General features: G+C 31.9%; 1 protein-coding gene across 1 annotated transcript; it reads right to left on the bottom strand.

Moving 5' to 3' along the window:
* Positions 1 to 2528: 2528 nt before the first annotated feature.
* On the bottom strand, positions 2529 to 26863 carry LOC129962860 (uncharacterized). Its single transcript, XM_056076859.1, has 10 exons — positions 26827 to 26863; positions 22630 to 22685; positions 21574 to 21679; positions 19163 to 19254; positions 18264 to 18377; positions 15865 to 15956; positions 13501 to 13560; positions 10292 to 10367; positions 5790 to 5868; positions 2529 to 2649 (listed from the first exon to the last, which is right to left on the bottom strand). Exons 1-10 carry the CDS (start codon positions 26861 to 26863, stop codon positions 2561 to 2563), a joined length of 801 nt encoding a protein of 266 aa, XP_055932834.1. The 3' UTR covers positions 2529 to 2560.
* Between the last annotated feature and the right edge of the window lie 658 nt (positions 26864 to 27521).

Genomic DNA, 27521 nt, shown 5'->3' with positions numbered 1-27521 from the left:
TTTCATTTTCATTTCAAGTTCATAAGAAGGGCTTAGGTCATAAAATGATTTTATTTTTATAGTCAGTCATCATCAAGCAAATATCTTATATTATCTCTTATATATTTACCCAGGGCTGGCCTTCTGGGGGGTGCAGCAGATGCTATGCACCGGGGCACCGGGATTGAGGGGCCCCAAAATGATTAAGAACTAATATAATATTCTGAACTATAATAGTGGAATGGAAAAAAGAGAAGAAAAAATTTAACTTTAAAAATCTACGGGTTTGGAAATATACAGATATATTATTGTCTAATGGAAATATGTAATATATTACAAACCTAGGGCAATAATTTATTCTCATTTACCTCCCTATTAAGTAAGATTGCATATAGTGTTTAAAAAACCGTAGTATAAAACATTTAATATTGTTAGATCTTATCATGTTCATGGCAAGCATATATCCCTCTGGGTGTCAAAAAAGAAAATTAGCAGAAAAGAAGAAACGCTAAACTTCAAGAAGTCACAAGAAGATATATTTTCTTGTTTACAAATTAATTCTGGAAATGAAAAAGCTTCGACCTCAGAAGTTATAATTCGAGCTTCAGAAGAAAATTTCGCATAAACTACACTAACTTGTAGAAACGTGAAATTTGTTGAAGAATTATATATTTATCGAATATGATCGAATCAGAAAATAACGATGAAAAGGACGATAACATATTTCATCAAGTGAATATAAGTGATCTATATTTATAGCCAAGTATTATTATAAAGAATAAGTTTAGAATAAAACCGAACCTGTATAACAGAAAGGATGTTTTACGAATATTCCTGAAGACAGATCGTTTTGTTTTTAAAAAAAATGCCAAATGGTGAAACCCAGCTTCGCAGCTGGTTAATGTATACAAAAACGCAAGACTCAGTATTTTGTTTTTATTGTATACTATTTTCAAAAAGAAGTGGAAATGAACAATCTACACTATTTATAAGAGATTATAATAACTGGAGATAGCTGTCAAATGTAATTCAAGATCATGAGCATTCTAGTTGTCATTTTAATTCGTTTATAGATTGGAAAGAATTACTAAAACGACTAATTTATGTTCGACTATTGATGAAACAAATCCAGTTACTATAAACACAAAAAAAAAACGGGACGGTTGCACTATAATATCTAAATGCACTCCTGATATTTCCCTTAAGGAACGAATTTCAGTCATTATTAGGTATACAAATTTTGAAGAAAAAGATTAACTATAAATGAGTCATTTACAGGGTTTATGGTGTGACCGAAGAAGCACTAGAAAAAATTTTATTGAAAAGATTAAATAAGTTTGATTTAGATATTATGAATTGTAGAGACCAGGCAACAACATGAAAGGAAAATATAAGGTGTACAATCTAGAATAATTGCTCTGAACCCTAATGAAATTTATATGCCTTCTTTTAATTTATTAATTTGTGAGGCCACTTTCAGAAATGCATATTGCAATTTTTTTTGGATATTGCAACGTTTGTATTGCTTATTTTCTGCAACTACAAAAAATGGGGAAATTCTACAAAAATATCACTCTTAAACAGTTATACGATACTCGTTGCGAAGCCAAAACAGATTCGGTAAAACAGTGTTATGCACAGTTTGAACAAATTTGTAATGTCCTAAAAGAATTTATTGATGCAAATACCGCTTCCGAAGCTAAAAGTCTGTAGGATTCAATACCAGAAGTGTCATGATTTTATGTTTAATAGTATGGTTTGTAATATTGTCCAAATTTATCAATATCGATAAATTATTTCAATCAAAAGCAATTGTTCTTAGTTGATTTAATTTTAGTCAATAAAATTAAAACTGAAATCCAAAATTTAATACATTTTTAGAAGAAGCGAAAGTGATAATGTGTAATTTGAATATTATATTAATATAGCAAGCCTCTATACTGACGAACTGCTGGTCACCAAAGGCGGCTGGTATAAATAATTTTAGCCGCTGCCCCACCAAAAAGATAACAAATTTGGAATAAACAATTTATTTCACCATGGGAGGGCAACAATTTGTACATGGGGACGAGATGCCAGCCACGTATATCAGCACCAGTACACAATAGCAAAGTGACAGAAATTTTTCCCTTTATTAAATGATTTTGCTAAGAGATTCTGATAAAGATTTCTTTCATACTTATCGACTTAGGAAGGGGAATCTTAGGTATCTTTAAAAAAAAATGTTGTAAGCATTAGGGATTTTTATCCCTTTACTTGGAGCGTGAGAAAATATAGAAGTCAGTAATTTCATAGAGAGCGTGTAGAATTAATTAAATAAAAAGTTTGGAAATGGATCAGGAAATAAGAGACCATTTTAGAATGAAGTTAACATGTATCTTTGACAAGAATGCGTTGGTGTTAAGGATTTGGGTATTAAGGATAAACTGTAAACCACTGTATTACACAATTACTAAAAACAGATGAATCTTAAAAATAAAGATCGATATATATATATTAGCACTAGTAATCTTTTGTCATAATGCATTTTATTAACAAGCATATATACTAGAAAATATTTAATAGTAGCTAGCAGTAAATATTACATTAGTCCCAGCCTTTCTCTTCGTATAATTTCCATCAACTGGGTGACTTCTTGGCTTTTAATTTTCAGCTGTGCTGTTAACGTGTCTGGAAAAAACAAGCAGTTTATTTTATAAATTGTTATTTAATACTGTTTTATAACTATTTCGAAATAAGATATGTGACTAAGTTCAAGATTTAAAACTACTACGTTTTTGAAAAACGTCCGAAAATAGTAATATTTTTAAATATTTGCATAAAATATATTGGAAAAATAATTGTGAAAATAAAATATACGTTTAATGGAAGAAAAAAAAAAAACCTTTTTTTAATAATTGGGAAAAGGATTTTTTTTGGGGGGGGGGGAGAGTTATAAAAAAATTGTAGTTTAGAGGTTTATCAAATAATTTTCAAATAGCTTACGAAATATATCTAGTCCTTGAACTAATTAATAAGCTGTATTTTTATCCAATTTTCAAGTTTTTTCACATTGTAAAACATTAAAACATCTATAAAATATATCTAAATAAATAAATTATTTATTCTCTAGTTCGGAAACTGCAGAACATTATGAGAAATTATTATATCATATATGAACAAAAAATAGGAATTAAATTTTATTTATGAGATTTTTCGTAAGAAAATTCTATCAAAGATTAGAATTTGGGAAAATAACATCTTAAGATGTAAAATAGTATTAAAACATATGTAAATGTACACATAAAAATCGATGTAATTTCCGAAAAATGGACTTAGAAGCAAAATTAACAGTTTTATAACGAAACTTGCTCAAACATTAAGAATTTTAAATAAATATAAAATAAGAAATTTTTCAAAAAAAAATCGACTTTTTAACGTAGTCATTTACCATAAGTAAAATTTCATAAATTGCAAATTAGGATATATTTGGCTTAAATATCAATAATTTAACCCTATAACAAGGAAATGGATTTCCTTGCTGTTAAATGATAAACATTTGCACGTTCGAACTCTTATCAAGTTAAATTAAATTAACATTAAATAACAATGTATTCAAAATATAAGTTAAATGTATTTGAAATGGATATAAAAAAGAATGTAAAATATTTCAAAACTATATTCATTTATAATGATGTAACTACCTCCGAATACATAATTAATTTTTCAATAATTTATTTTTATTTATTTTCTAGACATTAGTTGTATAGTTGAGAAAATTATATGTTTTGAATATAAATGTAGTTTTCGTCTTGAATTATTTATTTATACTAAATATAACCCTATTATAATATTATTAATCAGTGGTATTTATATATATATACACACGCATATATATATAGTGTATATTCTTCACACCTGCCCCAGTATATAGTTCCCATGATGCCTTTCAGTTAATAAGTAAGGCATCAATACTCTGTGAAAGTTCGCTAACCAACTTCAAGCTACGTGATATTTTATTCTTCCATGTAATGTGTGTGTAATTTGATGTTTTATGTGTTTTGTGATGTGAAATCTAGAAGAAATCTCAATAAAATATGATTCCCAAAAGCCGGTGTTTTCATCTGCACAGCACCATGAATCTGTCTTCACTACGATGATAGGTTTTAAAACAGTCAACTTAAGGATCTATTTTAAAACTATCATCGTAGTGAAGACAGATTCATGGTGCTGTGCAGATGAAAACACCGGCTTTTGGGAATCATATTTTATTGAGATTTCTTCTAGATTTCACATCATAAAACACATAAAACATCAAATTACACACACATTACATGGAAGAATAAAATATCACGTAGCTTGAAGTTGGCTAGTGAACTTTCACAGAGTATTGATGCCTTACTTATTAACTGAAAGACAGCATGGATAGAATTCAGTCCAAATGCATGAATGAAGTGCCGTAGATGTCGAATATTGCTTGTTATCATCAAAATGAACCATTAAAGGCAGCAAGATTCACCAGCCGTAAAGGTTGTCAGTTGTTGCATGGTTTTGCTTTTATAGTATCCAGATGCAATAACCTCATCTAACGTCCTACTACTATTTTTTACTGAAATAGAATTCGTATTATATACGTCTGGCCATACTTGTAATTTCTCTCATTAGAAAACTATGCGTTTAGTCTCTCAAAAGCGAGCTTTTAGATCTAAAAGAGTTCAAAAGTGACAATAAACAACCCAGTTTTCATAGATCAATTACAGGTGGTTTTATTTACCAACCCATAACCACTGCTGTGAATTTCCTGGGGAAGTCTCGTCTGGCTGTGGGGGGAGATCTCGTCTGTAGAAATGAAAGTAAGATTTCTTCGCTAAAGGTTATCTGGAGTTTTCAGAAAGTGAAAAAAGAATTGTTCCTGGAGAGAACTGGTTACATTTTTTGACAGAAAGCCGACAGGACATGTCTCTCTAATCCCTCGCCTCAGTCTCGGAATTTTAAATTGAATTGGATATAGTGAAATTACTGTTATTCAAATGTTGGTTTGATTTTTTAAATTAGTCTTTAGATATCATGAATCCTGTATTGGGAATTGTAAAATTAGTACTTGAAAATAGTGCAAATAAAAAGATTTTCTAGATACTACCTGTTCATATTTGTGTAGTTTACTACTTGCTATTAGTAAGCTATAAAAAAGGGTCAGGGTAACCCCTTCAAATCGTTGGATGCAGATATTTGCACTTTTGGCATTTCCTACACAGAGTTTGGATAATGGATATGATCACGGCATCAAAATAGAATATCTATGTCAAATCTTGAATTCAGTCGATCTCGTAGACGAAATTCAAAACTCAGACTCGATTTCTTTCACTACACTATGAAGTAAAACACAAAAAGCGCCAATTATACGAAAAAGGCTAGGGGAGAATCTTTCCGCTGGTTGCAGTAGACTTAATTATTTCTGGTAAATTTGTGTCATGAACTTAAAAACATGGTCGTAAAAGTTGAAATAGTAGTCATTTGATGTTCAGCCAAGTGAATTAGCTCATTTTTTCATTCATTTGTATGGGGTCATTGTTACATTTCCGGAATTAAGGTTCGCGATATCATGTGTGGCTGTATATTTTTTAACCTATGTAATAATAAACGCTTAAATTATTTATATTCATTAAATTTTAAAACTCGTAAATTTTCAAGCAGCAAAATATAAAATAGAGGTAATTTGTAAAATCTATCGCATAGTAAATCTTTTAGTTAATTCATATATGAAGCTTACTGAAGTTTTATAATTTTAATATTCAAATGAGGCTTAAATTATGTACTTATAAACAAATTACCAATATATTCGTCACGTTCTTGTATTTCTTCCAACAGTGTAATTATATGCATCCTGTTGTCGATTGCTATGGCTTCTTCCTGTTCGCAAAACAAATAAATTACATTAAATAATATATTGCAAAATCCATGGGAGTAAGTACGGGGACTACTTAGTAAGGAATGACAGAAAGTTAAAAAATAAGTGAAAAATAAAATTAATATTGCCTGTTCATCTGTGTAAGTGAAAAATGGATGACGCAATTTTCACATTAAAATTTGTTTAACGTGAAATGGTTACCGTGGCTTGGCAACCGGCCATGAATGTGTTGTTCTCCCTTCACTTCCGTCAAAAATGAAAGTGATTACAGCGAATCTGATGGAATTTTTTTCCTGGAATTTTATTTTTGTTTAAGAAATCATCGTCTGAAGTTTATGTGATACTATAAAGAGCTGAACGGGAATTGTTCTTTCCTACAGTGGCTAGCAGACAGTTAAAAAGGCTTGAAGGGGGAGGGTAGCCAATCCATTTAAAAAAACTCGACGCACCAGTGATGTTCTGATCATTGAGCTCATCTCATGAGGCCAAGTCATTGTTGGACTGATAGCTCTCACCATTTCTAAACATCAACACATGAGCTGTGATAGATAAGGAAAACCGTCGGATCATATTAAAAGAACTAGCATAGAGTAGGCAAATTTCATAGAATTTCATAGAAAAACTGCATAGAATTCATGTCTGTGCATGATGAGTTCTAAGACAGCTCGTTCCTGTCCAAAAGGATGCGCGTGCGTAGAATTGAAATCAAGGCAACAAAATAATGTCATATTTCTTTCGAAAATTATCACTGCTAATGACAATTAGTTTCATCATTATTAACACGAGTTTCAACTATAGAGATCTGTGTGAAAAATCTCCTTCATCACCAACACTGGAGGAAGCGAAAGTGCTTCTGCTGGAAAAGTTATGATCATACCATTTTCTAACCAACGTATTATCATCTGATTAGTGAATATTTTATAGTATGTCGTACCATCACATACAGCTGTACTTTAAAAATATACAGAAATAACTCCTTCACATTTAAGAAAACAGAATGAATGTTGTACTATGAAAATTCTCGATTATATATTGTCAATTTGTTTTAAAATGTCTTTCAAATCTCAAGATCACACGTGTTCACAATCCTCCTTATCGTGAAAAATAAAAATCGCATGAGGCTAAATCTGGGAAAGGGCTTTTCACCATCAAAGATGATGGTGAAAGCCGCAGAAGCAATTTTGAAAGACATATAAAAAAAATGGTTTTCAGTATGTGTTTGAACACTGGGGAAAAAAGTAGGTTGTTTTGCACTTAATTAACTTTGAGAAATACCATTAATCATTGCAGAATTAATACCGGTAACTATTTTTTATTAATTTATGATCATTCTTCATTGATCAATTTATAGATTGTGAAATTTTATAAGCAGCTGAAAGCATGTATTTGAATTTACCTTAACTTATTTCTTTAAATTTCCAGATAAGAACGAGACAGTAAAGAGAAGGTTTCAGATGCTCACCTGTTACGGATATGCCAAGAATATATATGCATAGTGCCAAGCTTACAAATATTTTTGTAAGCAGTTTAGTACAATGAAATTGTTCTTTCACTGAATTAGACTGAAGATAGTTTTAATCTGATACCTTTTCCATTACTTGGTGTAATTGAAAATATTATCTTCAAATATTGAATGAAGCTAGCAAATGCGAATGTAAGCAATTTAATTGTTAAACAGATGCCATTTCATAGCGCTTTGCCTTTTTTTTTATGTTTCGATTGCAAATAGTGTTTGGAATCAAGACGACAATGAAACCTCTGATGGAAATGTTGGCCTTTGTGACCATTAAAACGCACTTTAAGCAAATAGACTCCATGCGGAATTCGAAGCAATATCCGTCTATCAACAGTTTCCATTCTGATATGCATAATAAATTTTTAAAAAAAGCGTCTTGATGCTATGTTATGCTCATGGAAGACATATTCCTAACTGATATGTTCGATTAATATTTTTTAATGAAAGAACAATATTGATCTTTGTTAACCAGTATTTTAGTTTCTTTTTTGTATCACCTAATTAAAAATCTTTTTTTTAATTACTCGAAGTAATTTCTGGCCTCCGTAATTGAGATCATAATTCGCGAAATATGCACAACTTATAAATAATATAGCACAGATAGCATGATCATTATCATTCAAAATGAAAATTTTTAGAATGTAATGGAGGTCCACTTACAGGTGTCATTCAGGTTATCTGACCGCATTTGAATTTATAAAGCTCTACACAATTCGTACACATACAGCTGTTTTGAAGCTTTAAAACTGAATATTAGTCCTCCAATGCTTTAAATTACCAGTTAGACATAATATCTAACCAGTGGGAGTTGTTTACCTAAAACTATCTCGCATACTCTCTAGTACAGATTATATCAGAAATCGCCTTCCATGGAATTTGTGTACAATACCTACAAAATATTAACTTTTTATTGAATTTTGCATTTTTATTGGATGTCATCTATAGCATTTTTTTTTTTTTTTTTTTTTTGACGATTAACCCCTGCCAAGCGGTTAATAATATCCAAAAATCGAATTTATATTTTAGGTGATTTTTTTTTAATCTATTGAAACAAAAATTTGATACAAAACACTTGTAGTCACAAAATTCCATGCCAAATTTGAAGTCATTGCTTGTTTTGAGTCACCGCGTTAACATGTTTCGGAATGAGCAGATCGACAGACGATCAATCCTTTGTTAGATTCGGCTCAAAACTAAACAGATATTTATTCTATAGATGTTAAATATGTGTTCCGAATTTTATACATCTAGTTCTCTTCGTTTTGTAGTTATTGTGTTAACTTACATCCGAACAAAGGAACAGACAGACTTCATTTGAACGGATCTAGCCTGAAATTGGATTGAAATAGATAAATTTGGTGTACATCAAATTTCATTCCTCTTGTTCAAAGCGTTTTTGAGTTATCTTTGTCAAAGACAGGCAGATGGAAATTTTCTAATAATGTATTTATCGAACTCAATGAGGTCTAAAACATGATCTGTCAAAATCTTGATTCTGAATTTTTCTTGATGGTTACTGTACTTACTCAATAATTTGTATATGAGAAAATAAAAATAGATGCAAATACTTTTGTAAAGAAGCACATTATTATTTATATACAACACAATAATGTGTTGTAAAAGTAAGAGGTAATAATGTGCTGCAAAAGTAAGAGGTAATAATGTGCTGCAAAAGTAAGAGGTAATAATGTGCTGCAAAAGTAAGAGGTAATCATACTAGCCCTTGTAAACTGGGAGATGCACAGCATTAGTCGAACAATGAAATCAAACCGCCATTCCTTTTAAAAATTTTCATCTGCTTCTAGCAAGATAAATATTAGTGGGATATTATAAATATGTTCAAGTGCTGAGCCTGAATTTTGTTTTCAATATTAACGAAAATTAAAAATTCAAAAAATTTGTTAAAAAACGTTTTATGTATTATTAGCCGTTTTAATGGCTGCTAAAATTTTCAATTAAATGTTTTATGTATCTTGCTCTTAATGACTTCTTCAGCAAAGCATTTTTAAACTTTAAAATTTGATAAATATTTAATACGTACGCTTTGAATGTGCGTATTACATGTACTGTTTTACTTCATTTAGTTCATTGTATGATGCATCTCATTTAAAATTTGAACTTTAAATTTTGAACAGAAATCATCAACGCTCAATTAGTATAAAAATGTTCTTGCTAAAGCTATTTCAAAATGGCCGCATTTTCAAAATTTTTCGCTATAGTTTAATTGTGAAGTGAAATCATATTTGTAAATACAACAGAATTTCAAAAAGTTTATTAAAATTATCTTTTTTAAGAAACTTATTCATGCATCACACACACACTAAAAAATAAGCCGCATCTCCATCCCTTGGGTAGAAACAATAGAAGAAAAATCCATTATGAAGTATTTATGGCAACAATGAAAATGGAGTTTCTTTACAGCAGTGTAAATTTGTTAAAAACAGTAAATATGATTACAAAAGAATATGATTACAAAATTTTTTTTGGAAATTAATTAAAAATAGACAAAAAAAAAACTGTACAGCATCTAAATAGATAACATTGAAAAGAAAACATTGAAAATTTTAAGATGGCGTAAAACTGATTTTTTTGCTGTAATATTTTTCCTAATTATGGTAAAAAAAAGTCAAAATTTCGCTCAATTAAATTTAAAAAAAACTTCTAACATTAAATTAAAAATAATTGATTAAATGTTCTAAAAAATTAAATTTGAAATTAATTCTAATTTATTTTTTAATCGCTCTGCGATGCACATTTTTAATTTCTAAAGTACATCTGTGGAAAATTGGTAGTTCTAGGCTTTACAGCCTTCCCTTGTAGAACACTAACACGTACACACATTGTTCTTTATTATCAGTAGAGATTCGCCGTATAAAAATACATTAAATGGTAAAAGATAACGGTCTTACTTCTGAGTCATCTCCACGTCCTTCCGCGGCTTTTTGAGAAGAAATTAACGAGAAAAGTATGTTGGAAAGTTTTGATCTAAATAAAAGCACACAAATTTAAAAAAAAAAAAAAAAAAAATGTGAACATCATAAATTATCTTAGAAAAAAAAAACTTCATTTCAAAAGACATCTCCTTCTGATATATTGCTGCTGTTGTTGTTTCTAATGGCACTTGTCATAAACAAGCCCCCTGACAAAGTCAGCGATTTTAAGCCGAGAGAGCGTTTCTTGTTTTAGTAGCGCCAACTAAGGCCAAGAGTATGTCTTAGCTACTCACGCGTCACATTTGCTTGCACAACCCCGTTTTACAGAGAGGCACATTCATACTTCTCACAGATAGAACAGATGAAGAGCAACCATTCCCGAATCGGGACTCGAACCCAAGACGCCCAGATCAGGGGGAAGACGCGCTTCGCCTATGCCAGGACTCCGGCCCTTCTGATATAAAAACGAGTACTTCAAAACATCTAAGATAAAATGATCCAGCAAACAAATACAATGAAACCTAGCTTAATAAGTATAATTCGTTATCGAATCATTCTCGTAATACGTAACATTCTTTCAATCCCCCCCCATAGGAATCCATGTTAAGTAAGACAATGTGCTTTTCATTCAGAAAAAAAAATACCCCAACAAATTATAAGAACTCAATTTATTACTTATAATGCATTCTTTTTTTTACAAGAAAATTATCTACTGCCATTTTTTTTTGTTTATGTTTTAAAAGTTGTCGGAAATGGGACGCAGCATTATCGTAAAACGAATTTGTAGTGTGTATAACTACTGCTTTATCAGGGTGACGTTTCTCAACATAAGATGCAATAATTTAACATATTTCCAACAACTTTCTTATCACACTGGAATGTTGATGCTCCATTGAATCTCTTATTTATTTTTTCCTGACCAAATCTCCTCCTCAGCTTTTTGTGACGTCAAAGAAAGCAGCTGCATAAATTCTAGGTAGCTCTGGCTCTATTCTTCCATCAACTAATCAACGTCGTTCTATCCACCTCTAATCCTATAATTCTAGCCAAAGACAAAATTTTACAGATTAAGGTTCCACAAGTCGAGCATAACGCGTTCGGTTCCGTTATACGGCCAAAATTTTATCCATATAAATATAAGGACTTTCTTCAAACAAGCGCTCAACACAGACTAATACAAGCCAGTCTAGCATATTACTTCACGGTGGCTGCTTGCTATTTGATCTCCAAAACACGGCTCGTTAAGGGGGTCATATTTAACAATTTTTTTTTACGCGTTATGCGAGCTTTTTGCTAGGTGAGGTTCGACTGTATATGTAAATTATGTTATACATATATAGGTAACAATTTTGTAGATGTGTGGCCGAAAAGACGACAAATTCGGAATGAACTTCAATATATTTTTTTCACTGGAGGCCATGATCTGTCCACAGGGGCAAAAGCAGAACACGTCCGTTCGTAATATAACACAAGAGAGAAAGCGTTTGAAATTCTTCCCTTAGGGCATTTGCTAAGAGATTCTGATAATGATTTCTTTGATACGTATCGATTTACGAAAAAGAATCTTAGTGATCTAGGAAACTAAGCCGCAATTTTTAACCCTTCGCTCTGAATGTGGGAAGTCGAAACTCACCAATGTTTCAGAGCGTGTGTTAGAAATAATTCGATAAAAAATGGAATTTGAATCAGGAAATAAGAAACAATTTCAGAATAAAGTAACATGGGCTAATTTAATATAGAGAAATAGAGAATAATTTAAGATATGCATTAGATTAAGAGATATCATTACATATAGACATTCTAGAGAACCATACTTTATATATGCCGATTGTTAGAAAATAGAAAATTTGTAAATCTATCCCTCCTTGTAAAACTTTAAATTATATTTTTTATATCAATTGAAAGTGTGTTTCATATCAATTGAAGTAAGATATAAGGTCTGTTAACTCCTCGTATAACAAGCACATCGACGAACCATATTATTTACTCCTTATACCACATCCATTTTGCTAATTATCTCTACTATATTATTCCTAAAAAAGCACGCCATGTTAGACACATACATTTATTACAACACAACACAGAACAGAGAAAAATATACATCAACACATTGCGTCACGTGATTACATTGAGTCACATGATTACAGGCGGATCAGGTGATCAGGCGGATAGAGAAAATCGTGCGAACAAGGTCTATTCATGTTAAGAATATATATTTTCATTACATTAATGCTGTTCTCTCTGTAAAACTCTGAAGCATATACTTTGCTATTTGCTTCTCCACTAGTGTCAAAACACAAAATATTATCTAGACTTACTGGGCTAAGAGAAAAATACTCATTATACAGGAAAAATCAAAAATATTGACAAAATTATTTGGGGCAAAAGCTATCAAAAATAACGTTATTCAACACGTGGCATGCAATCTCCGAAAGCTATATGAATAATTATGAAAAGAAACAACAAAGCTTCCAGAAATTAATGAATAATATACTATCCATTAATTAAAGATAATAAATTCTAGGCTTCCACAGATGAATATGAGTTCAAATTTATCTATTCATCATCAAATATCTCGGCAGATAGCAATAAACTGGCATCAAAAAAGGAAAAGGATTGGGGGACCGTCATAAGGCAGCCAACTTCTTTTGTTTAAGATGTCCAATTAGCAAGACAACAAATAATGGCATGTTATTCCTCGAAAAATACGAAGTAAATGTAGCAAAATCGCAATTGAAGTGTACACAAAGACAGTATTTGTAGAAATCATCAATACATAGGGAAACAGCAAATCGATTTTCAACAACCATAGGGCTTAATCCACGATCAACATTCCGAGGAGGGAATTGACTCCTTGTGCAACCCTTTTACCTTTTATAATTTTCCAACTAGACACAGAAGTTTCTAGAAGGATTTGCGGATTTCGATTCCTAATAAAAATTTAGCTATAAATCATATATTTTCTAGAACCTAATTTTTTGTCAAAGTTGCCAATGTCCGGTTCATCAACCTGTCATCCATTAACAATCCATTATAATATCTAGAAATATTTATTTATTACTATAATATTAATTGCACAGGGAAATCATATTACAGATTCATAACAACATAATCATAATTTATAAAACTTCATAAAAATTTCTACATTCTTGGTCATTTAGTAATAATATAAATAATTTTCTTACCTGGAACTTCTAAACCGATCCGGGATTTTTGAAAGGTTTGTAGAACATTTTGGATCATGCCTACAATAGAAAAGATTTAAAGATATGATGAATTATTTCTATAAAATGAACGCGTGATATAAATTTGCTACTGTGTGAACTTGAAAGTCCATGCTCTCTGTTGTTAACAAATCATTTTTTTCTTTACTAATACAATGTCTATATGTTGAATACGGTATTAGTAATTATGAGTTTTGACATAGCATATTCAATATTTAAGCATTTTGTTTATATAAAAATTTTAATTAAAAGAAAAATTAAGGCATCATAGGTATAATGATGGATTACTATCAAGCTATAAACGAGCCAAGGCTCATTGTTTCAATACTATTTAGTTATATATTTTCAAACGAAACGCAGCTTTCTTGTGCAAGAGTTAAAAATGGCAATCAGTGTTATCTATCTGAGATATCTTGAAAACTAAGAATGAATAATAAGAATGAATGAATAAAATATACTGTCTTCAGTGTTCCGCCGCTGTTATTTCAATAAATGCCACAGTCATCACAGATGCGCAGCTCTCTCACGTCCTTTTTCTTTTCTTTCTATTTTGCAAAGTTAGCTTTTGAGCCATGCACCGTATGTAACCTTTTGAAGAGTTCCTAAGTCACTTTGAAGAATCACTAAGTAACCTTTTGAAGAGTATCTTTTTAAGATCACTAATTAACCTTTTGAAGAGTATCTTTTTAAGATCACTAATTAACCTTTTGAAGAGTCACTTTTTAAGATCACTAATTAACCTTTTGAAGAGTCACTTTTAAGATCACTAATTAACCTTTTGAAGAGTCACTTTTTAAGATCACTAATTAACCTTTTGAAGAGTCACTTTTTAAGATCACTAATTAACCTTTTGAAGTGTAAAAATATTCTTGTAATCATTTACCAAAAATGACAAAAAAAGAAAAAAAAAAAAAAAATTGGAGTGCATTCTAATATCAAATATTGTATATAAAAAATATGTTCACATCAGTAAACAGTTTTGACTCTTTTGCGCATACGCTTTGCTGAATATTTCATTTCATTTACCCAACAAAAAATGAAATTATTTAATTGGAACGAAAACGAATGTCCGAAAATTTCTCACGGATTTATTGTATAAAAGTATTGTGGACTACTTTTAATACATCTTATCTCAAATTCACCGTCAGGTAGTTTGTAATTGAGGTTTAAAATTTTTTTTATTATTTATGATTTAAGCGAAACAAATTTTTAAAAACCATGTTCGTTATAATCCATTTTGTTTGGAAATAACAATGGATATATTATAAGACTCTGGTCAAAAAGTTCTAAATAAACAAAGAAATACTTTGAAATTATAAGCAAACTCACATCTATCAACAATACTATTTTGGAAAAGCATGCAGAAATCCTGGTTATCTGGCGGTAAGATCTCAGACACGGAGTTGAAAAGTTCTCGGCTCGAAATTCGATTTCATGCAGAACGACCACGTAAACGGATCTATTGTATGTTAAATTCTTCGTTGCCAAATGTTTTAAAACTGGTGGAGTTCGCAAGTTAGGGAGAGAGTGGTGCCATCTCAAGTACTGTCCCCGTTATCAGAACAAGTTTCAAAACTATGAGATTAATCCTAAATAGCCTAGCTCGGTTTCAAAAAAAAAAAAAATGTTAAATAACCAAATAAAACTGAACAAAATTCTAACCACTCAATCATCTTGTCTTCTTACAAAACTTTTTTTTTTTTTTTTTTGAAAAGGTTTGGATAGTTGACGGTATGAAGTTTCGCATTCTTTTTCCGATATTTGTATTGCTAAATGAATTACTTCGCTGATTATTTTTTAATAAATTTAGAAAACGTGTTCTGTTATTAAACTATTAATGTTTTAATTCGTATATTATATTATATTCATATATAAATGCTATTGGAGGGTATAGTTCAGCAACGGATTGTAAAACCCTCCGCGTTTTTGCGCATGCGTTAGGATGGGTTTAATTCTTCAAAATCGGGGTGAAAGGAAAGATGAAAGGAGGAGATGTTTACATTTGCTAGTATCTAATAGAGGAAATCCAAGGTCAAAGGGAATACCGGAAATGCCCTCATCGTTCCGAGTCTCACCTCTCAATGAGATGGAGTCGTCGAGAGAAATGTGGTCTTTTCAGAATCCGTTGACGAACTATACTAAACAAGATGTGAAAAAAGAAATTCAAAGTGTTGTTGTTTTGGACCGTTAATGATAGTTTTTGATTTATAAACGGAAAGAGATCAGAATGTGAGGAAACAACAACTAACAATGTTATGACAACTCACATTAGTAAGACATATTAAAAATGAAATTACATAATGGAAATTAAACTTTTAAACCTACGAATTTTTAAAAATGTCTTCTTGTTTTTCAGTCTCGTGCCAAACCTCAGAAAGATTCTGATATTCTGCTTTAGAAATTCTTCTATTCCTAGCCTAAAAGAAAATACAGCTCAGTTGTAATAATCATTATTAAAATAGCTGACATTTCATTTTAGAATGCATCAATTCTGAATGGAAACGAGAATCGAGAAAGAAAAATTCTCGGATATAAAGCTGCTTCAATGCATGATATATTTACGAATGGATGAATATTGATGAACAATGCGAAGTAGGGAATGACAAATTAGTCTTGAGTAAAAGTAATGACACAGACAAATTTTAGCGTTCATATAGAAATATCAACATAGTACATAAGAATAGACAAGATTGACTTGATTGTTTACTCGATATGACGTTACATAGTAACTTGAAAGCATCTATCTATATGGAGGAACTAACTGTTTCTATTTTTTTAACTCTTTGTAGATTCACTTTAATATTATTTCGCCTTATTCTCATTACGATAAGTGAGGAATATTGAGCGGAAAGGAAGAGAGAATACGAGAAAATATGTCGTAAGTCAAAAATACCCGCATGGAATGGCAGCATATCCCGATTACGCCACATTCAGCCGATGCACAGCTTGCAGTAAAGAAATTCTGATTGGCTTTCACTACATTTATTTACAAGATTGTGCTCATGTATCCTTTTATAGCTTTCCTATTGAAATTGTTCCTTAAATTATCATTAGTGCCTTATATTTACTTATTTTATACTCAAGATACTTCGTATTGTTAAGAAGTCAGTTAACCACGTGATCTTCCTGGGCAGAGCTAGCTGCCATCATGTATCACGTGGTCTCCCTGTTGTTGTTTAGTATATTATTTTCCAGTAGAAGCGAACTTGACTCCTGTGCTAGGGGGAATGTAATCTCGGCTCTCTCTGTCCCGAGAAATTTTTATGTGTAGTTCTCTAGGTCTACTACACTAAGGCGTAAATTAAATTGCCTATCTTCGGTAAATTTTATTATTTACAAATTATGTTTCAATGATGCTGTTGGAATATTTTGTAGACTCTTCTGCTTGGGCTATTTAGACCTTTCCACTTTTTCTTTTTTATGTCTAATCTTTTTTTTTCCTTTGGCTGTTTTTAGCTTCTAGTACACAAGATTATGAAAAAAAAATTTTAATAGCTACTCCTTTGATACTTATTTAAATTCTTTTTTTTAATGAGCTTTCACCGGTGTAACGCCACTTTTGGCACACACCTAATCATCATCAGAACTCTAAGGCGTAATCATATGCCTTTTGTTGTTGAGGTTACCAATAAACCCCATAAAAGACAACCTGTGTCTTCAAGTCATTTCACCCATGCAACAATCTTCATTATCAAATAAATTATTGTGCAATCAAAAAAAGCAACGATAATTTTTTTATACGTATTGCTATAGTTGATTTAGCTTATAATAATAAATATTTTCGTCTCCATTCACCAATGAACTTTCTTTTTATTATCAAATTGGGATTACATTTGATTCGAGACATGTTTTGCAGCAAGTAGATTGAATTTTTAGCAAGATGGACATAGAAATATATATAACATTATTGTAATTTGATGCTAAATGCATAGGTTTTATACTTCCTGACACAATATCCAAATTCATTGTAATTGAACAACTATGGGATGATACTAAATGTAAATAAGGACAAAAACAAGTGACAATGGTTTATAAATGAATAAGTTGATAGCCTAAGCTATTCTTGTTGGGAATAATACGGAACTTGGTATTTATGTATTAACTGTATGTCACTGATGAACCTTAATATCAACCACATTTCATTGGTGAACATCAACGAATTTTAGTTACAAAGTACCTACTAGCGTAGATTAGTTTAGTTCAATTACATTAACGTCCCATTTTAAAGAAAGACTGAGGCTATTTTTGGGACGGACCTGATAATTTTGAGCCACGATCAGATGACGAGGACAACACCTGAACCGGCACCCCTATCCAAAATTCCACCATTGAGAGGACTTTGGGCCACGATGGATTTAACGTGCGCCACTTACAAGAAGGTTCTTCAGCGGAATCGGGTCTCGAACCTGAAGCCCTCCGGTTCCCAAGCCGAAACCTTACCATCAGACCACTACGGCCCTTCTATTGGCATGGGACATTTGGAAATTTGTTTAGGGAGAAGGGGGTGATTAATCCCTGGTATGCAGTTGCTGTGCAAGTACCGCTGGATTGAGGGTATACAATTTTGGGGGTAGAAGCTTATGTAGGAATTACCGTTTTATTAAAATTTATATTTTCATAAATAGAACAAAGTGTGAGTGATTTTTAAATTGGATATACTTAAGCTAATTAAATCTAAACTGAATGCCTCTAATAACATTTAAGGAACAATTCTCTTCACTTACCCTCAAAATATTTTGCTCGGAAATATGATTTTGTGCCCAAAGATATCTGCTTTTTAAGTCGTTGAAATAAAACTCCAACTTTTCCACTTTTCTTCTTATTTCAAAAGCGTTGTCCTAATTTAAAATAATCAGTCGAATCATTCAGATGATTTACAGAATATAAACTAAAAAAAATCAAAATGTCTGATGGCTAAAATGATGATAAACACATTGAAAATCTTCATCTATTGTTCAATATGGATTTTTAATTACTGCGTACCAAATTTTAAAAATATTATTTCGTTTAAATTCAAATTAGAGAGCAATTACTCCTGACTTAATTAAATATAATATTTGTAAACGGTTTTGACCTTTGACGAAATAAGCGGTGTGATTAGTAACCCTAAAGAAAAAAAAAAATATTCACTATGGAAACTACAGTTACACTCTATTCTGAGTCAGAAAAGAATATCTTCGAAACTCATACAACAGTACTATACGTTTCCAGATCTGAGACTAACACTTTTTGACGCTTGCACTTAGCCAGGGGGTGGTACGTAAAAAGAGGAATGTTTATTGTGCTTTCTAATTTCGCGAACCACTTGATACTTCGAGTTCAGCTCATTGTAAAATGTAAATATATCCTTTCATCTTTATTCTCACCCAGTTTTTTGACGAAATAAATGAATCCTGGCGCATGAGCAAAAACACGGGGAGTTTCGGAATTGGAGAATAAACATTATCACTTCTGGCTTCGATTCTTTCGTTCTCTATGGTTAACTAATGTCCTCGAGATCTATGCCAAATATTTGCCTTATACCTATCTCCAATGAAAATAAGCAATATCGATATTTTCATCTGATAAGTTTATCAAAATTCGCTAAAACATCCGTCGAAAAAATAATGGCTCGGTAACATACCTGATACACAATAACACTAAGCGGCTCAAGCTTAGCATCTTTTCCAGTCACTTTAGCGATCCTACGTTTCCATTTTGTGCCTTCGGTAGCTTCTGCAAAAAGAATAAAACTAAAATTTTATTTCGATTCAATATAATCGCAAATTGTCATATATAACGTACAAGAAGATCAACTACATAATGCTAATTGCTAATTATTAGTGAATTTACGAATTGTCATTGATATCTCCCTTATTAATAAAAGAAATGCCTTTATTTACTAAAAGAAGGAGAGAAAAAAAGGCTATGGAGGCTAATTGGGAGCTGAAAATTTACACTTCCTCAATTACTATAATTTAATTATTTTAATTTCCCTAATTATTATTTATCTTCATCTTCAGGCAGAGATTGTTTACTAAATAAAAATGTGTATGAAAAAAATTGTTAATTGCATACTTCCAAACAGTATTTTGAGTTAGAATTTTCTAATTATTAATAAAAAGGTAAAATAGAAAAAAAATTACACTACCGATGTGGAAATATAGAGTTATATAAAAAATTATTGCTTAATCATAATGATGTTGAATTTTTTTAAACCATCAAAAAATTATGTACGTTCCAGATGGAAATGATAGTTTTACTATCCCCACTCACGAGTTGCAAGAAATACTTTTCTGTTAGATTAAAAGGCGACTGGTAGAATGTCTCAGCCACAATTTAGTTTATAGTTATTATTTGGCAATTGTTAAGTTGCTCTTTACAGGCCAAAAATTGATTATGAAAGTCACGCTTTGAAAAAAATATTTTGAAAACAATTAATACAATTCTGTATGTGACATTTATTAACTTATACTATGATAATAATAATAAAAAGCATTTGCGTAATTCTATATCATCTGTTCTGCAAGATTTAATGAGTCATTTTCATTGTTTTTTAATCGATTTCCAACTTTGTTCAACAACAATATACCTCACTGTAAATCATAGTACTGGAGAGATTTCAGAACAAAATATTGTTACGAAAAAAAAATTCGCTAAAATTTTGCTATAGTTAGTGTACAGATCATAGCCAGCAAATCTCAATAACAAATAACGATGTTTATTGACACGAAGGCGCAAATACACAAGCGACAAAATTCAGCTGTAAAGTACACAAGTAATATACAGTAGCCCACAAGTAGTAAGCGGTAGTAAACAATCACAACAGCTCAAAAAGTGACCAGACAGAACTGAACAGTAAGAGAGAATCCACGTAACTATTAATTAAGGTCTCTCCAAACGCTTGCTATTCTCCACTGTCTCCTCGCTTTAGCTATATCCAACTGCCGACGCATTACTATACGACTGGATTTTCAACACACAACTCGATGCTGTTTCTGGTCTCCAAGACTCGGCGCACGGCTCAGTCTTCTAATCGCTCGAGTTCACTCAACACTTGCGCTTTGCTGGACTAATCCAACAAATTCGTCGCAGACTAACTATATGACTGACTCTGGTTTGGTCTGCTGGTCTTTTATAGCTTCCGAAATAGCGCATAGAAGGTTCTAGAACAATCAAGTATAATTCTCCTGTTACTGACCCTATCGCCAAAATTTCTGAAGATTCTAGTATCATTTATTTTGTCGCCAAAGCAGCCAGATTTGGCAACAAATAGTCAAGTTTGTCTCAAATCCCTGGGTCTTTGATCAAGCATTCGATCAGCATCCAATAGAGCTGACCGCAATATTATCTTTCTTACGATGGACTTAACTATACTGGAAAGAAATATTACAGATTCGTAACAGTATGCATTGTTTTTAATATGTTGTTGTTGTTTCTAATGGCACTTATCATACATAAGCCCACTGACTTTAGAAGTCAGTGATTTTAAATCAAGAGCGCGTCTCTTGTTTTTCAGTAGCGCCATCTAGGGCCAAGAGTACATCTTAGCTACACACTCGTCGTAACATCATTATCAATCCTTAAATTGCCGACAATGATGCTTCATGTTTGATAATAATGTTTTGAGTTTTTGCTCTATTTTTAAGAAGCATACGAGCTATTTTTGGACAGTATTTATCAGTTTGGAGGTGATCAAATGATAAAAATTCATTATTGAAACTTCCATGTCCTACAGAGATGGCGATTTTTAATCCCCAAATGCAAATTCGATGCTCGCTCAGCGCATATACATTGTGAATTCAAGGATATCGAATCTAGAATACACGATCTTTTTATTAAAAATCCCAGTTTCTATCTTTGAAGACACACTATTTTGGATGGATGTTAGAAAGATCTTCATAAATTTGCATACGATTAAATGATAGGAGAGATTTGAAAATGGGCACATGTTCGGAAGATTCATAAACATATCTATGAGTGAGAAGATAGATATATTGATTATGGTTAACCAGATGAAACGGAAGCCTTTTAATTGCGAAAATTCTTTATTACCTTTCTGCCGACGTATTTCATCGAAGATCAAGCAATACGTGTGCAAATTCAAAATGTCTTCAAGTAACTCATCTATCAAGCAGCGAAATGGATCTCTGAAGACATTCTAAAATAATGAGAGAAAAAAAAAGATGTGCTAAGTTGTTGTGAGTCAGTCAAAGCACACATTTATTAAAAACACCACATAATGTCTTTTTCAGATTAAAATAACATGAATCTAACTAATTTCGTGAAGTTTATGACAGATAACACTAACGAGGATGCGCATACATTAATACAAATGTATGTAATAGTCATAATTATAAATACAATGATGACTTAATTCAAAAATACTATCTGTCCATTTTCCATAGTTTGGAAAGAAAAGAAATTGAATTTATTAAGAATGCTACAATCCCCCCCCCCTTCTTACAATGCTAACCTATATAATTTTGGTAATTCATAGTCTTTTCAAGAGTGATTCAATTAACAGTATATTTGTAATAATTTACCAAAAATGGTAAACAAAATATATTCAGGACGATTACTTTCTGATACGGCATACGAAAAACAATGCTATTGTATTGCTATTTTGTGTATAGATTCTAGTTAAAATATGAAATATGTTATTGCTTCATATGACCAGTTATTTCAGTAAATAATTCGATATTCTATGAAATAATTAATAAATCATGATCAACTGTTTCATGAAATAACTAATAATTCTATGAAATAATTGAATTATATGCTTTAATGGTAACATTTATAATTCGCGATCGCCAAAGAATTTGAATTATTTTGGTGCAATTTCTCGCCAAATATGATCGAGACTATTTTTTATTGCAATCCTAAAAGCTGTTTACATTTCAAGTAGTCATCCAAAATAAGGAAACTTTTGCTGAGTTTTGGGTCGATTGACACGATTTTAATGTTCTTAAAGAGAAACCGTAGATTAAATCTTACCACACTGTCAGGAAAACTAAAAACAAACAAACCATTTCTTTGCTCCTTTTTCAATGCAATATTATATTACGCACTCCTAAATTACTTTAATAAGTAATTACAATAGAATGTTACCAGAATGCCTTGAAACAACTCACATCTTTTAGAAAAGCGCAAGTAGATTACATACACTCACAAACTTAAATAGCTGTTGTAGCTTTGTTAAAATAAACAAATGACGTCATATATTACTTGTTATTATTTCAGTTCATGATATTTTTCTACTAATCTCATAAAACAATGATCTTGCTTTTATTCAAGTGAAACTAAATGAAAAAATTAATGCTTGCATCATAGAAAAAAACCGAGGCTATTTACCAACAAAATTTAAATCATAATAGGTGATTTCCTACGTATTTTCTCTTTCAATTATGTTTTTTTCCTGAGATTGCCGATCAGAAACTTGATAGCAGATTTCATTCATCACATTCTAACCGTAACCAATAAATATCATCTATTTGTTTCAATTTTACAGGTGACTCCAGGTTGAGCATCTTGAACATGATTGGCTGGTCTGGTCTGGTCATGTGATTCACTGACATTTACTCATTGCAACGGAAATATTGTTTTGAACCTATTTTAGATTAATTTTAAATATGATTGTCGTTTGAATTGAAAATATTGTGAATGTGCTTTCTATTATTTATAAGCATGGCGGGAATGTGAATGTGTATGATAAATTTTAAATCAAAAACGCTCAGGTAGCATCGTTGATACGGCCGGAGTTTAACTCCCTGCTTGGCGCAATTTTCAAAAATCGCCAACTCACCAATAACGGTCTTGCGCCGTGTTTCGCGAAATGTTCAAAAGAGAGGGGGCAGATGTCCAATCATAGCGAATAATATAGGCGAAAGATAATAGGTTCGCCAGTCTAGAGAAAACGAGTTAATGATGTAATTTCTTCCCCCAGACCAATCCTAAGCGGTTGCGCGCAAGGAAGTTTACTCTCTCCAATTCTTTTTAACATTTATATTAACGATCTACCTAGAGCTAGTAATTGTCACTTAGCAATTTTTGCAGACGATACCGCCATTCTTACACAGCATAGGGATCCAAACATAGTCATAGCAAACATTCAACAGTACATGACCATTTTGCAGTGCTGGCTCATCGGCTGGAAAATAAAAGTCAACCCAAGTAAATGCGCGTGCCTCCTGTTTACTAAAAAAGTGAATATGCCTGACTTAGCCCCTATCCAAATTTTCGGCCAACCCGTCCCCTTTGTAAATGAATACAAATACTTAGGGTTAATTTTAGACGCAAAATTAAGCTTTAATTGTCATATTAAAGCAGCCCTCACCAAAGCTACTAGAATGAGTGTTAAACTCAACAGCTTAATTTCTCCTAGGAGCAAGCTATCGATTAGGCTCAAGCTTCTGCTCTACAAAGCTATTTTAAGACCAATTTTAATGTACGGCTCCCCAATTTGGGGGGCGACTTCTGCCACTAACATTAAGAGGTTGCAAGTTTTTCAAAATAGGCACCTGATGAAGATTGTTGACGCCCCCTGGTATATCAGGAGAAAGATCTTACATGACGATCTCAAAATTGAATTTATTAGAAGAACATCAATAAATTTCTTCGAAAAACTGCCCCAGATTCGTAACAAGTTACTTAATCTACCTGCATATGATCCTGCAGTACCCAGCTCGAGGAAAAGACCGAGAGCTGCGATAGACAATGTCTATGTCAACTTTCCCTCAGTCAAAAAACTGAGAACTAATTAACTCTGTTACCAATCTGGTGGATTAAATTTATCAAAATTATTTGTTTTGGCCTCAGATAGCTACGATGAGCTACACGAGTGAAATTTCTTGAAATTTTTTCCTTCAGAAAATTTATTCCTTAAAAAGTCCCAATAGTTATGGCACGTGCAACGTAATTCCACTAAAGTTCTATTTTACCCCATAAATAATATAAATATTATTTTTAAATTAATTAATTGTATCATAAATAATAATAATATGAATTAAATACCAAATTTCATGACGTTAGAGCTTTATTGCGTTCGTCCAAACTAGTTCAATTAAATTTAACTTTTCCCTAAACTAACAAATTAAAGTAACTATTCCAAATTATGATGTGGAGGTGCTCGTGACCACTTTGTCACATCGCGGAACTCCGAAACATCACGACGTTGCCGTTGCCGAGAAAACGGAGGTTGCCAGGTTTGGCGCGTTATCGCAACTTGGCGAAGGGGGTTAAACTCCGGTTCACCCATTTTTATTCATAACAGAAATGTGAATGTATATGATGAATTTAAAATGTGCTATTATTTTGTGTTAATATTTATATTTTATTAATGCCTAAAATCCAGTAGTAAAAGCCTTAATAATGTAGTATTTTCAGTTATTTATAAATGCGATTATAGTGGGCATTTAAAAACTAGTATCTTTCCATCATATTCAAATATTATTGTTTTTTTAATTAATGTTTAATATGGAGGCAATAATTGCAAGCTGTAAACGATTCAAATATTTTGAAGCTTGTACAGCTCATCACATATTTCAGTTTGTGCAACTATCCATGTCAGTTTAGAAAATATAAGATTATATGTTAGTTCTAACTAATACTTATCTTTATTAATAAAATAACTTCTTACAAAATCTTCCATGCCATTTTTTCAGATCATTAAGCATTTTTCAAATCATTAAGATAAATAAAATAAACAAATCATCAAATAAATAATAATAACAAAAATAGAAAAAAATTTTGAGAGAAATTCAGACTTACAACCCAAAATCGTAGCATGACATTGCTTTCGGGCTGATAAGACCACCTTGGTTTTATTTTTTAAACCTTCTTTTAATTATATAGTAGAAATAAAGTGCACAAAATCCATATTTAATATCTTCGAAGACTTGGGAGTGCAAATTCACTAAAACAATGGAAAGTATAGTTATAAAATGCACTGAAGAATATATATATTTTTTAATTGTCCAAACTGGGAAAAAATTTGCATTACCGAAAAACTTTCTTTTCATTTTCTTTTAAACTGTAGTAAAAATTATTTTTATACAATAATAATGTTCGGAAGTTTTTGAGGGGAAATGCTAAGACTTTGATTAATTTTTAATTAATTTAATCAAAGTTTTAAAATTGATAATCAGCATCTGCTATCCAAAAAGTAAATACGAACCCAATCTGCCCTATAAAGCGTATTGAACGATTTTTAAATCACACAAATTACAAGAAGTTTGTCATGTTATAAATGTTATCAGTTAAAATTTACCCATCTCACTAATATCGGCAGGTGCAATGACGTACAGAGAACCGAACAGAATTTTTTTTGTCCCTCCACATAAGAATTCGGATAAGGGATTAATTTTTGTTTCGAGGAAAAATATTTTGATTTAATTTTAAGTAAATAACATGTGGACAAAATTTGATGAAGATTTAGAACTATTTTATTTAAGAAAGTTGGAAGAAGCTATTAAAATTAAATGTGTTCTGTGTAAGATTGCGTTTGGTTCATAGTCATTACAAAGCTTCTCTCAATACAAAGAAGCATATAACCTCTACATCTAACTTTACATAGTGCTTTTTATTTAATTGTTTAACATCAATTAAAATTATATGCAAATTGACACTGCATATAAACATCAACTTATTAATATCAAACATTATTTTTTTAAAAACCAACTGGGAGTGATCTGCCCAAGACTTTCTAACATATTATCTAATAAAGGTAATCCCAGAGATCATCTTGCATATCATTAGAGTACGATATACGCACATCTTCAAAAATCATATGCAATTTGCAGGAAGCTACCAGATGACACCGATAGTACGTCACAATGACGAGAGTGTAAGGGAATGATGTATAAGAAATATAGGCAAAGAAGTAAAATTATTCACAAGCGCTTTATAAGCCTTTCAGTGCAATAACCGCATTGTTATGACATAAAGGACGCATTTGGATGATTTTTTACGTCGTGGAATTATCGGCCGCCTGGAATGTGGGTGTACCCAGCTGTAAGTATCCGAGGAACTTGGAATCGCCCAGAATATCAGCTCTAGGCTTTGGCAACGATTCCAAGATGATGGTAAGGTGAGTAGACGTTACAGCACAGGTCGCCCCCGAGGTACAACGCCGAATGAGGACCGGTAGTTGGCAGTTCCTGGCAAAAGAAACAGACGGAGCACAGCATCAGAACTGTCTCGTCAGCCACTGGTACAACAGTTTCAAGGCAGACCGTGTACAGACACTTAGGGCAGATTGGTCTATATACTCGTAGGCCTATCAGATGTGTTCCACTTATTGCAACTCACTGTCGCCTGCAATTAGCTTGGAGTAGAGAGCATGCATTGTGGACACTGCAACAGTGGGCTTCTGTGATGTTTTCCGACGAGTCCAGGTTTAACTTGCAGTCTGATTCTGGCCGGACTTTCATATTGTTACGAATTCTGTAAATTGGTGTAATTTGTCTTATGATAATGAATGTTATATGTATCCCATTGTATTTCAATAGCAAGTCGCCAAATTGGCGAGATATTGGCTCATTGGCGATGTTTTAGGCAACTAATTTTTGTCGCCAAAATTGGCGACATTTCGCCAAGTTTGGCGACGGAAGTTGGAAACCTTGGTGACAGAGAGAATTTTCTAGAGGGATCCTGATTTCTTGAATTCTCTCCAAGGTTCTGGATTTTTCTAATATGACATAACTTTCTGTTAGTGACGTCACTTCCGGCAGAGAGCATATAAAAACAAGCACGAAAGATTAGGTATTGTATTGGAGCCTTAGACAGCAAGCAAGCTGTAGGCTGGTGACTGAGCTATTGAATGCGCAGTGTTATTCTTGTAGTCTTCGTTAAATAAATAGCTTTATTTATTTTTTTTAAAAGGATTCTGCTTATTGAATTTACTCTAAGCACATCGCAGGAAATTCGTAACAAATTGGCGTCAGAAGTGGGGTCGAATAGTGAAGATAAAGGAAAATGGCTGATCTTCATCGAGAATCTCTGTC

This window comes from Argiope bruennichi, chromosome 3 (genome assembly GCF_947563725.1).
Source record: "Argiope bruennichi chromosome 3, qqArgBrue1.1, whole genome shotgun sequence".
Lineage (NCBI taxonomy): Eukaryota > Metazoa > Arthropoda > Arachnida > Araneae > Araneidae > Argiope > Argiope bruennichi.
Note: the sequence above shows the minus strand (reverse complement) of the source record. Positions and strands in the feature narration are given on the sequence as shown.